Raw genomic sequence first — 12,341 nt, 5'->3', positions numbered from 1 at the left:
AGGAGCCAAGGATATTCCCCGCTGGAGAGTTTGGCTGGGGGGTAGATTCAGAATCTTGAGAGCGCCTGTAGCAGGACCTCGGGTTGGTTGCGGGACGGAAAGGCAGGGCCTAAGACCGGGGCCTGGCCGGAAGGAGCCTGTAGCTGTAGCCGCGGGAGGGCACGTCGGTGACCCGGTGGCTGTGGCCAGGTGGGATCGTGGTCCCCAAATGCAGCCATGCACCGTCGCCGGGGTTCTTCGGCAAACAACCCAAGCCAGCGTGTTTCGAACTCTCCGGGCCTTGGACCCCTGGACCAGCTACGGACCTTTCCCAGGAAAATGTCCAAGTTGCACACAGCTGGGTGTACACACATTCTTACGAGTACGAAAGTACATGTACACGCACGACTTTGCAAATGTATTCACGGATTCCCGGGGCCGTCCCCGGATTCCTGGCTAAGGAACGCTGCCCTATTATCTGGTCACCTTACCGACTGCACAAACCTGCCCACACACGTTCCTCCCTGAGGGGCCATATCCCGCCTAAATGGAGCCGGCAGGACTTTGCCTGTGCAAAGCTGCAACGGATCCTGCCCCATCTGCGTAGACTGCGCAGCGCGGAGTCGCAGATTCGTTCTGGACAGAGAGGAGGCACTAAGAGAGGAGCGACCCAGCCACGAGCAGGGTCGTGAAGAGAAAGCCTGTGGGGGCGGCGCTCCTTTGAGAGCCCGGTGAGGGAGCTTCGAGGGCTCCGGGACTGGCTTGGAAAAGTAGAAAAAAGGTCGCGGAGGCCAAACCGCTCCGGCCGGTCCCTAATCCGCACTGCTCCAAGCCATCTTGGGTTTACATGCCGGGTCCAAGTGTTCAGCGACAAGGTGCCCTGTGACTGGGTGTGCGCAGTGGATGGGCAGTGTTGCCTGGGTCACTGTTGGATGTGGGCTGTACGCGCCTACCAGGCGGGCACAGGGCCCGCGCCGGCCGAACTCACCCGCACTTATATAGGCTGTGCGGGCAGGAGTGTCACCCATATGTAGTATGCGTTCCTTCTTGTCCTTTATAACGCGACCACCAGGAATCAGTCTGAGTGTCAGCGCCTGAGCCCAATTCTAGGCAGGTGTGTGGCCGCTTCACTCTCTGGGCGCACTCCTTAAGTTGCCGCTCGCGCCATGCACAGTGGGCACCACCGTACTGGGCGTAACACACACACACACACACACACACACACACACACACACACACACCACGGGGCGGGGGGAAATAGTGGGGCTGCCGAAGAACGAAGACTGGGGGGGGGGGGTGGATTCAACCACAGGTGCGCTCAGACACTCCGACCCCCACACTCGTTACTCCGAACTACTGAACTTGGGCGGCGTACGCTTCGGAGAGACGGAACCAAATTCTAAGAACGTGGGGGAGAGCGGAGAGAGGATGCCGCTGTGTAGGATGAGGGAGACTTGGGTCTCCGGTATCGGATGCGGCGAAAATTCCTTGGGTCGCGGGTCAAGAATCTGGGAACCGGGATCAGCCCGCGCCGTGCCGCCCTGTGCTTGGCGGAGATGCGCTCACCTTCCTAGCCCCGAGGACCGGCTCTCCCGGCCGTCTGAGGACTCAGGGCTGGATCCCGGACGCAGACAGACAACTGGGCTGAGTTCAGGGTTTGCCGGGAACTCCACGTTCCTTCTGAGTCTTCCTATGAGGGGGAGGCGCGGACTAGGGGGTCCCCGCGTTCCCTGAGTGCAAGGCCGCTTCCCATTCCCGCCCACGCCGGCCCCACCGGGGTTCTACCACCGCTCCACTCACCGGCTCCCGCCACCTGGGTTCTGCTCCAGGACCTCGGCCGCCCGAGCCTCCCGACTCGCCCGCCCACCGGCCTCTCTTTCCAGCCCCCGCCGGAGTGCAGGGGCCCCGGGCGGCGCCGCGGCGGAGAGCGGGGTCGGAGGCCAAGCTGGGGCGCGGGCCAGAGCGGCCGGGCCGCCGGCGAGGGAGAAGGAGGGCGCCCCCTCTCCTCTCGGGGCCGTGTCAATGCTTTGCACTTGGAGTCGGCGTGCGGCTGGGGGTCCTTCCCCAGGGCTCTGGGACCCGGGCGCCCCCCGCCTCAGGCCCTTTCGGCGGGTCGAGTCGGCCCGCCGCGCTTCCCCGTCCCGGCGCAGGCAGCCGCGGGCGCGGGCGGCGGGGTGGGGGCCGGGGCAGGGGGAGGGGTCTCGGGGCCCGCTGGCCCGTCATTGGTTAATATTTTATTCTGTTGACATGTTTTCTTACTGCTGAGGCTTCCGACACCTTCTCCCCGGCCCCCCCTCCCGGCCGGAGCTTGGCTTGAGCTGTCAAAACCCCGCCCCCGGAGACCCACAATTGGTCCAAAAAGCGTAAAATCAGCAATCAAGGGGGGCCTGGCTCGTTAGCGCAGGGGATCCGAGCAGGGCAGGACATGTGAGATAGTCACAGTTTTCCAGAGATCACGACAAGATCTAACCAGTCGCGCGTGGTCCCCGGCGCCGGAGCGGGCCAGCCCAGCCCAGCCCCGCGCAGAGCCCCCGCCACCCCCGCGCCCAGAGCCCTGCGCCCCTTGCCGTGCGCCGGACGGGGAGCCGGGAGGAGTCGCCGCTGCGCTTGCCACCCGGGTCGCCCTTCCTCCGCGCGCGCCGCCGCCCGGGCCGGGGGTCCGAGCCGCGCGCCCCCGGCCCCGGCCCCTGGGCGCCTGGGCCGGATGTCCCGATGAGAGAGCCGGCGCTGGCGGCCAGCGCCATGGCTTACCACCCGTTCCACGCGCCACGGCCGGCCGACTTCCCCATGTCCGCCTTCCTGGCGGCGGCGCAGCCCTCCTTCTTCCCGGCGCTCGCACTGCCGCCCGGCGCGCTGGCCAAGCCGCTGCCCGACCCGGGCCTGGCGGGGGCGGCGGCCGCTGCGGCCGCGGCGGCGGCGGCGGCCGAGGCGGGGCTGCACGTCTCGGCACTCGGCCCGCACCCGCCCGCCGCGCATCTGCGCTCGCTTAAGAGCCTGGAGCCCGAGGACGAGGTCGAGGACGACCCCAAGGTGACGCTGGAGGCCAAGGAGCTGTGGGACCAGTTCCACAAGCTGGGCACCGAGATGGTCATCACCAAGTCTGGGAGGTAGGGCGGCTGGCTGGCCGGAGGGCACGCAGGCGGGCGGGCGGACTGGGGGACCCGCAGCACCGACCAGCGCCGAGCCCGCCGCTCGGGACTCCCGGCTCCGGCCCCGGCGCCACGCTTTTAGCTCCCACAGACAACCAATTTGACTTTTCCTATTTGGCACCGAGCGAATTTTTTTTAAAACTAAGACATAAAAATCTCCCGAATGAAATAAAACGAAAACACGCTCCTAAAGAATAGTCCCAACCTTTCCGAGTCCCAAAGCCGAGAAGGCCCCGCGGCTGGGCCAGGGCGGGTCTCCGAGATCTCGGCTGCGGCTCCTCTCCCTGCCGCCTCGCTCTCCTGCCTTCGGGTCTGGCTCCGAGCTCCGGGGAGATGCAGCATCTCCCGGACTGTCCTCTGACCCTGGAGCCCAGAATGATACTCGCACCATGTTAGGCCCAGGCTGGCCAGCTGATTCCAGCCGGCTGCTCCGTTCCAGCAGTAAGCCCCAAGCGGGTCCAGAGGGAGCCTGATCTGGGCTGGGAGCCTTGTCCGGGTCCAAGGAGCGAGGAGCTCCCTACTCGCACACCGCTCCGGGCCTTAAAGCCAGAAGAAAATCACAGTCCCCAGCCCCTCCACCCTTCGATTCAGCCACCCAGAATCCAGGCCTCAGGTTCACCCTCTTCCCCCGAAACGTAAGGTCCTTGTTCAGCTGTAACCCAGTTCCCAAGCGAACATCTTCTGGTTTTATTTTTGGGAGTTTCAGTCCCAGTGTGCATATCCCCTGAATGAATTTTGGGGAGATTCAAAAGAAGCAGGTGTATTTCTAGGGGGCCCGTGTTTCTTTTCGGAACATCGGCTTTCATCTCAGATGAGGGAGAAAGACAGTCACCAGACCTGAAGATAAGGCCGATAGGAAACCATATAATAAGAGAGGGTTTGACAAGCGGAAATGGGATCCCCCAGGAATAACAACCACTGGTGGGGTCTCCTAGCAGTAATATGGGGGCAGAACAGCGACAGCAAGGAAACAAGATGGGGAAGCTCCTGGCAGTGGTGTGTGTCTGAGGAGTGGGGTCCTCAGACATAAAACCGGGTTCCATGTAGTCTTCCCCTTTCTCTTTCTCGCAGGCGGATGTTTCCTCCATTCAAGGTGCGAGTCAGTGGCTTGGACAAGAAGGCCAAGTACATCCTGCTGATGGACATTGTGGCCGCCGATGATTGCCGGTATAAATTCCATAACTCGCGCTGGATGGTGGCGGGCAAGGCCGACCCAGAGATGCCCAAACGCATGTACATCCACCCGGACAGCCCGGCCACGGGAGAGCAGTGGATGGCCAAGCCTGTGGCTTTCCACAAGCTGAAACTGACCAACAACATCTCTGACAAGCATGGCTTCGTGAGTGCTGGGCAGGCGCAGGGAAGGGGGTCTGACACTGCGCATCCGGTGCTGTAGGGGGTGGGGGCGGGAGAGCAGGCGGCGGGATTCCCTAGAGGGGAGCGCTGGCCGAACCCTCAGAGTGCCCCTGCTCGGGTCTCTGCCCTGTGGCCTACGCTGGCTAAGCCTGGGCCCAGAGGGTTTCGCTCTGTAGGCCTGGGCAATGAAGGGGTTGTGGGGCGGCAAGCTCCAGGCTGCTCACAATCTCGGCTGGAGTCATGCCTTCCAAAGCTCTTCCTGGAGCCCAGCGGGAGTCAGGAGCGACCGGGACACATTCGTGCAGCCTCTGGTCTTTAACTACTGAGCTTGGAAGTCCTGCCTCCCCCCACCTTCCCCTTGACCGTGTCCCCATCCCCCCCCCAAACTAGGAGATACAAAAGTTAAACCAGCCCCCTTCACATCCTAAGAGTCCTTTCCGTCCTCCCACAGGCAGATGTCCCCCCAGGAGGAGGGAGTTTGGGGGTTCTCTCCGTTTCTGCCTGAGCCAGGCCCCCAGTAAAATGGGAGGGGGGAGTTGATGGGGCAAAAGGGACTGCCCATTCAGAGGTAGGGCAGTCGTTGAGCCCCCAGAAGGTCCAAATATTCTCTCCGTGGAGTTACTAGGGGCTTAGCAATGAGTCTAGGAAGAGAGGTTAAGAGTGGAGTGTTATGGGTTTTTTAATTCTGTTTCATTTCTGTTTTCAACTGGGGTAATTTTTTTAAATGGAGAGAGAGAAAAAACTGCAATAAAGAAAACAGAAAATAGAAGAAAAAGAAATATAGGCAAGAAGAAGCGCAGAGAAGACAGGAGAAAATCGCAGAGGAGGGGGTGGAGAAGGCAGACGAAGAAAGAGACAGACTTGGAAAGAGGTCAGGTCCTCAGGGAGTAGAAATGCTTGGGCCAAAGGCTGGGGGCTGCCGGCTGACCGTGCCCTCCCCACAGACCATCCTGAACTCCATGCACAAGTACCAGCCGCGCTTCCACATCGTGAGAGCCAACGACATCCTGAAGCTGCCCTACAGCACCTTCCGCACCTACGTGTTCCCCGAGACCGACTTCATCGCGGTCACTGCCTACCAGAACGACAAGGTGTGCTGGGTGGGCGGCGGGCCCAGCCCCTGCCCCGATGCCCCCTTACACCTGCAGGCTCCAACCCTTCACTCACACCAGCCCAAAGCCCCCAGGACCCACCCTGCGCCCTCACAGCTCACTCCCCAGGGCCGAGTCACACATCTGTAAGCTCAGCACCCACTGAAATCCTCCAGGTTCCCTCCCAAGTCTGCGACACGTACACACAGGCTCCCCCGGGAGCTCGAACAGCTGGGCGATCGTTGGGGTGGGGATGTTTACTTAGCAATTAGCAGAAACTCCGGGACCTCACTGACATTTTTACATTTTATTCGTTTATTTCTTGGCTCCGGGACGGGAATTTAAATGAAGAGATGGAGCCAGAGGCAATCTGCCCTGGCACTCCTGAGGCTACGAAACCAGCGATAGGAACTTAGGGCCCAGTTTTCACTGGGGGGGGGGTGTCAGAGTGCGGGACAGGTGACACAGCTTCCCAAAGCACCCCCCTTCCTCTGTCCAGACCCTGAACCCCTTAGGAGGTGTTTAGAGACTTTTCCTTTAAGTTGAAGGGCTTTTTCTTCTTGCTGCCTTTCTACACTCTCTCTCTAGAGGGGCAGAGAACCACTCCCTCTGGGCCTGTGCCCGTGTGTACCCCTCTCCGGAGAGTGTCCAAGTGTCCTACCGGTCATTCTTTTTGTCTTTGTGAAGTGATGTGTATGCGGGCATGCGGGCAACATTTTGGGCACCTTGGATACATGTGGAGGTGTGTGGATTCGTTTGGTTCTGTGGGCACTTGTTTGTTTTGTCTGTGTGTACTTGCGAGTGCGCGGGCCGTGAGTGTGATCTGTCTCCGTGGTGGGACTTGCCTGTGCTCTGCTGTCCCTGTGCGCACCTGCTCAGATGCCCGGTTTGTTGAACTTGAGTGACCGAGTGGGCCTGGGTGCATGTTTGGGCAGATTTCGACTGCGCGCTGCTTTGGGCTTGTGTGTGCAAGAGAAGAGAATATGCCTCGAATAAAGTTTTTGGAGGAGAGACCCTATGGCTTCCCGGGAAGCCCGCCGGCCGGCCTCACCTCATCTTCCGGCTGGGACCGACCTATCCCAGGCGGGCGGGTACCAAGTGGACATTCGCGGGGCTCTCCTCTGGGCTGGCAGCCTCTGACCTCGGGGTGCCCCAGGCCAGGCTGGAGGAGCCGCTTCCTGACCTGGCGCCGCCCCCTCGGTCCCCCGCAGATCACGCAGCTGAAGATCGACAACAACCCGTTTGCCAAGGGCTTCCGTGACACCGGGAATGGCCGGCGGGAGAAAAGGTGAGGAGTGAGCCTGACCGCTCTACTGAGGGTGCCTGAGCGAGCAGGACGCGGGGTGGGGGTGGTGAGCGCGCGCCTCTGACCCGCTCCCTCCGCTCATCCCCAGGAAGCAGCTGACGCTGCCGTCCCTGCGCCTGTACGAGGAACACTGCAAGCCGGAGCGCGACGGCGCGGAGTCGGACGCCTCGTCTTGCGACCCTGCCCCCGCACGGGAACCGCCACCCTCCCCGGGGTCAGCGCCTAGTCCCCTGCGCCTGCATCGGACCCGAGGTGAGGGTCCGGTGGTCGGGGCGGGGGTGGAGGAAGAGGAGAGGGGAGGGGAGGGTCTCCTCCCGGCGCCCCGCTGGCTCTTGGCTCAGCGTCGGGGTACCCGTACGGCCTGGGGGAAGCGTCAGCAGTGTATCTGGGATGGAGCATCCGACCCAGGCCTTCCCTGGGAGGGCGGTCCCCGGTAGCTAGAAGATCTGGCTGGACTCCGAGCCAGGCCCCTGGCGCTGAGTGACTCTGGCAGCGAGTTTCCTTTACATGGCTGTTTCTCCAGCTGTAAATACGGGGCCTTAGATTAGGTGACCCGAAGCTGCCCCTTGCCCGACGAGGATCCTCGAACGTGGCGTTCCCGAAAGAGGGCCTTTCCCAGTCTCTCCGACCTGGCCCAGACACCGGGGGAGGCCTCGCGTCTGTCTCTTCCCGGGCCCCTGTGACCTCGCGCATCCCCTCTCCCCGCAGCCGAGGAGAAGTCCTGCGCTGCGGACAGCGATCCGGAGCCGGAGAGGCTGAGCGAGGAGCGCGCGGGGCAGGCGCTAGGCCGCAGCCCGGCCCTGGACAGCGGCAGCCCCCCTCGCTTGACCGAACCTGAGCGCGCCCGGGAGCGGCGCAGCCCCGAGAGGGGCAAGGAGCCGGCGGAGAGCGGCGGGGACGGCCCGTTCGGCCTGCGGAGCCTAGAGAAGGAGCGCGCCGAAGCCAGGCGGAAGGACGACGGGCGCAAGGAGGCGGGCGAGGGCAAGGAGCCCGGCCTGGCGCCGCTGGTGGTGCAGACGGACAGCGCGTCCCCCCTGGGCGCCGGACACCTGCCGGGCCTGGCTTTCTCTGGCCATCTGCACGGGCAGCAGTTCTTCGGGCCGCTGGGGGCCGGCCAGCCGCTCTTCTTGCACCCGGGACAGTTCGCCATGGGCCCCGGAGCCTTCTCCGCCATGGGCATGGGTCACCTGCTGGCCTCGGTGGCTGGCGGCGGCGGCAGTGGTGGAGGAGGCGGGCCAGGGACCGCCACGGGGCTGGACGCAGGCGGGCTGGGTCCCGCAGCCAGCGCGGCAAGCACTGCTGCGCCCTTCCCTTTCCACCTCTCCCAGCACATGCTGGCATCTCAGGTAAGGCCTGTGATCTGCAGGGAGAAAGAGCGAGGCGGGCACAGGGCCTGAGGGTGCCGTGGGTGCTCTGAGCTTCCAGCGGGCAATGACTCTGTCCTGGGGAGCCGTGATGGACACTCTCCAGGACACCTAGGTTCAGGGAGACTAACACTGTAGGTCTAGGGTCTGGCCAGGGCACTGTTTCTGACTTGTGTGTGACTCTAGACAAGTCCCTGACCCTTTTGGGGCCTGTACCCTTCCCTGCGCCTCCAGTACAGAGTGGCATCCATTAGGTTCTTTCTCTGACAGACTGGCTCTGCCTCCGGCTATTGGGAAGTCCACCTTCCTGGCCTCAGGACACTTCTCTTGGACACAAAAACCCTTGGCTCAGTGTCAGTCCCTGAAAGGCTAAGATGCCTGGAAAAAGGGAGTAGGAAAATTTGCAGTATTTTCTGGACAATTGACCGCCATAATGACCCACCTCTCAGATGCCTGTGGCTGCTTTCAGGCCCTCCAGGAAGTCCTCTGACCTGACAAAGGAGAAGGTTGTTCCTTCCCCCCACCTTGGGTCTCCCAACTCTCCAGCCACACATCTCAGGGAAGAGGGGCTCAGTTCCCCAGGCCCAGGCTGAAATTCTGAGCTCCCGGGGGAGACTTTATGAAGCTGGCCAGCAGCAAAATATGGAGAGCCAATGGGGAGGGCGGTCTCTTTGGTTGCTTGGGTGGAATATTCCCTGTGGAAAGATTTGGAATCTCTACATTCATTTTCTTCCCTCTGAGGTTTCTGGCAAATTGAGCCCTTGAGATCTTATCTTAAGGGAAGGAAAATAGGAGTTCAGGTCTGAGAAGGCTCCTTTGGTGCAGAAGCAAATATTTTTAAAGTGGGGGAGGGGGTTCTGAAATGGGTTTTTAACAGAGCTCAGTGTCAGGGATGTGTGGAAGTGAGTGAAGCACTCACATCACGTATCTGTGGCTCTGAGATGGCAAGGAAGCCTCCGGAAAATGGAGCTCAGGGCCTGGAGCTGAGCATCCTTAATTCTATGTGTATGTGAATGCCTCCTCCCCAGCACGGGCATCGGAGAGGTCGTGGGGAAGTCAGGGCAACAGGTGCAAGGCCAGGTTGAGAGTACCCAGCACTCAGGAAGCATTGCTTGGTATACTCCTACTGGTTGTTTCTGTGCCAGGGGAGCCTGCCCCTGAACATCCGGTAGAGCCAAGTTTTGGAAGATCTAGAGCCTCCCTCCTTCCCCCCCACCTGAGATGCGAGCACTAAATGCCCAGTAGGACTTGACCTTCTCAGGAAGGATATTTTCTCATTCCTGACTAAGCTACTTCTTTCCTTCTCCCTGCCTGAGCCAGGCCCGAGGCTCCCTGGAAGCCCAGCACAGTCAGCTCCCTGTACTCCTCCCCGTACCTCCATACTCTGGGGAGTGAGCCATTATCTCAAAGGTCAGATAATCCAAAAGTCGGGCCTCATGGACTCAGACGGTGTTTGTCCAGGGTTTCCTGGCTACTGTGCTCTCTGCAGGCAGACTTCGCATTCCTTCCTCAGCTGCCACTGAGGTTCTCTGTAGAATATCCAGGCCAGTTTATAAACGGATTGGCATCTGTGCCCTTCTCCTGGCCCAGGCAAGAGATCCCTGAGCAGGCAGGCAGGCAGGTTGAAGGAGAATTTATAGAGCTCTTCACCGCCCCTGCCTGTGCTTCCTCAGCCCTTCTGGGGGCTCCTGCAGAAAGAAGGGCTGGGGAAGACACTGTTCTAAGGGAGCAGAACCCCCATGACAGTCAGAGCTGCCTGCTTGCCACCTGGCTCTTTGCCTGCCCGGTTTCCTCCCTCTAGGCCTTTGCCCATGCTAGTTCAGCCACCTGGCATGTCTTTCCCTCACTCGTCCTGTAAGGCCTGGCAGGGAGCTGGATGGCGCCAGACCTCTGCATCATAACCTGAAGTGAGCTCCCTTCTAACTGGGTTTGGCGCAGCGTACTGGCCCATGCCAGCCTGTGCTGCTTGGGGTTACAGTTCTGTGAGCTCTGGGCTTATACTCCTCGACCCGCAGGGCGAGGATCTAGTGGTAGCACCACCCCCAGCGCCCAGCTTACCCTCAGAACCCCGCAGGCAGGATGCCTAACCCTTGTTTTGTTCTGTCTCTTTCAGGGAATCCCAATGCCCACTTTCGGAGGCCTCTTCCCCTACCCCTACACGTACATGGCAGCCGCTGCGGCCGCGGCCTCTGCTTTGCCAGCCACGAGTGCTGCGGCCGCAGCTGCGGCAGCCGCAGGCTCCCTGTCCCGGAGCCACTTTCTGGGCAGTGCCCGGCCCCGCCTGCGTTTCAGTCCCTACCAGATCCCGGTAACTATCCCGCCTAGCACTAGCCTCCTCACCACGGGGCTGGTGGCGGAGGGCTCCAAGGCTGCAGGCAGCAACAGCCGGGAGCCCAGCCCGCTGCCCGAGCTGGCTCTCCGCAAGGTTGGGGCCCCTTCCCGAGGTGCCCTGTCACCCAGCGGCTCAGCCAAAGAGGCGGCCAGTGAACTGCAGAGCATCCAGAGACTGGTGAGTGGGCTGGAGAGCCAGCGAGCCCTCTCCCCCGGCAGGGAGTCGCCCAAGTGAGGGGGCTGCCCAGCTGCTCCGCTGCCCCGCAGACCTCCCGGGCTGCCTGCCCCTGCTGCTTGGGACGTGTACAGCACAGAATGGGTATTTATTTAAATAAAGGAGCAACAGCGGGCTGCAGCAGCCGGAATAGAGGCCCGATCAGCCAGCCGGGGCCTGGGACATTTCCCTGGGCCTCACAAGGAATCCAGCTGCCGGGAACACAGTCGCTTAGGAGCCACTGGTCACGGTCCAGATCTGCTCCAGTGTCAAGGTGACATTGGCCAGGGGCCCCTCTGGGTCCTCCAGCGCTGTGGGGAGGCCTCATCACCCCGCCCTTCCAGAGTCTCTTCCAGAGCCAGAAGGTGCAGGAATCAGGGATGGGAGCCTCAGAGAGAACCCCAGAGCCCCTAGCCTTGGGCCTGGACCGCTTGAGAATCTGCAGTGAGGGATGCTGGCCTCAGTGAAGACTGAAGTCAGTGTAGACTTGAGCTGGGAGGGACCTGTTCTTTTAGTCCTCCCACTTCTTACCCCCAAAAGACAGGCGCCCCTCCCACCCCTGGGTCAGCGGAGGGAGTGGCACTTCTGCCTTGAGTCCCCAGGGAAAAAAAAAGAAGATATTTATGAAATAAATGGTAATTTGTGTAAATAAGCTTTAAGGTTCCCAGAATATGCAAATTGGTATTAATTTATTCAAAGGTGTACATTGCTGTGTACATAATATCTAGAGATTAATTCATAGCATTTAAAATTTCTTTTCATTTTACATGAGCATCTATATTGTACAGGGCTGGGTGGGGTCCTTGGCTGCGGGAGAAACCCCGACCCCCGGAGGAACTCCCACCGCGCCAGCCCCTCGGCCCCTCCGCCCGGGCTTTGCTCGCCCGGCCCGCGGGCTCCACCTCAGGTTTTCACTTTTCGCTACGGAGCGAGACGAAAAGACAAAAACGCGAGAAAACAATAAAACGCTGCAATGCGAAGTGAACGGCGCTGTGCGCTCTGTGGGCCGCGTGGGGCAGGGGCGCAGCAAGCGCGTAAGGAGGGACTGGAGGCGGGGACAAGACGCCGGGCGCCCCCTGCTCGGCGGCAGCTGCACCCCGGGGGCGGCAGCGGGCTGGGGCAGCGGGCGGAGCTGCGAGGCCGGGCGGCGCCGGCGAGGGCCGCGGGCTGGGCCGGGAGGCGCCGAGCCGCTTCGAGCCCCCCGCGCTTCCCGCGCGGGCAGCCTCCCAGGCCAGGGGCCGGGCTCCCTCTGCTGGCCACTCGCCTCTGGCCGCCGCCCCAGCCACGCCGCCCCGGGACTCCCGGCTCCCTCTCTGGGGCTCCAGAGTGGAGACGCAGCCCCTTCTAGCGCCTCTGGGTGGGTGGAGCTGGGAAGATGGCTGCACCCTACTCCTTCTCCCTTCTGAGGAGTTTGGCCGTAGTGCACCCAATAGCACGGACCCTAGAATCCTTTTCCATCTCTCTGCCTCCTGAACCTCAAAAAGAAACAATTCTCGGGGCTTCTGGCTGGCTCAGTCGGTAGAGCATGTGACTCTTGATCTCTGAGTCCTG

General features: G+C 61.6%; 1 protein-coding gene across 1 annotated transcript; it reads left to right on the top strand.

Moving 5' to 3' along the window:
- Window positions 1–2,365: 2,365 nt before the first annotated feature.
- TBX2 (T-box transcription factor 2) lies at window positions 2,366–11,884 on the top strand. Its single transcript, XM_026517503.4, has 7 exons — window positions 2,366–3,086; window positions 4,200–4,467; window positions 5,429–5,575; window positions 6,787–6,863; window positions 6,970–7,133; window positions 7,590–8,227; window positions 10,359–11,884. The coding sequence occupies exons 1-7, from the start codon at window positions 2,692–2,694 to the stop codon at window positions 10,809–10,811; spliced, it is 2,142 nt and encodes a 713-aa protein (XP_026373288.2). The 5' UTR covers window positions 2,366–2,691; the 3' UTR covers window positions 10,812–11,884.
- Window positions 11,885–12,341: the final 457 nt, after the last annotated feature.

The sequence above is a fragment of the Ursus arctos genome, unplaced genomic scaffold (assembly GCF_023065955.2).
Source record: "Ursus arctos isolate Adak ecotype North America unplaced genomic scaffold, UrsArc2.0 scaffold_24, whole genome shotgun sequence".
Taxonomy (NCBI): Eukaryota; Metazoa; Chordata; class Mammalia; order Carnivora; family Ursidae; genus Ursus; species Ursus arctos.
The sequence above is the reverse complement of the archived record's forward strand: the minus strand, read 5'-3'. Positions and strand labels throughout refer to the sequence as shown.

Coding starts and splice junctions, on each gene's coding strand:
- TBX2 (XM_026517503.4), top strand. CDS start 2,692: ATGAGAGAGCCGGCGCTGGCGGCCAGCGCCATGGCTTACCACCCGTTC. Junction 7,134..7,589: donor GCGCCTGCATCGGACCCGAG/GTGAGGGTCCGG, acceptor CTCTCCCCGCAG/CCGAGGAGAAGTCCTGCGCT. Junction 8,228..10,358: donor AGCACATGCTGGCATCTCAG/GTAAGGCCTGTG, acceptor TGTCTCTTTCAG/GGAATCCCAATGCCCACTTT.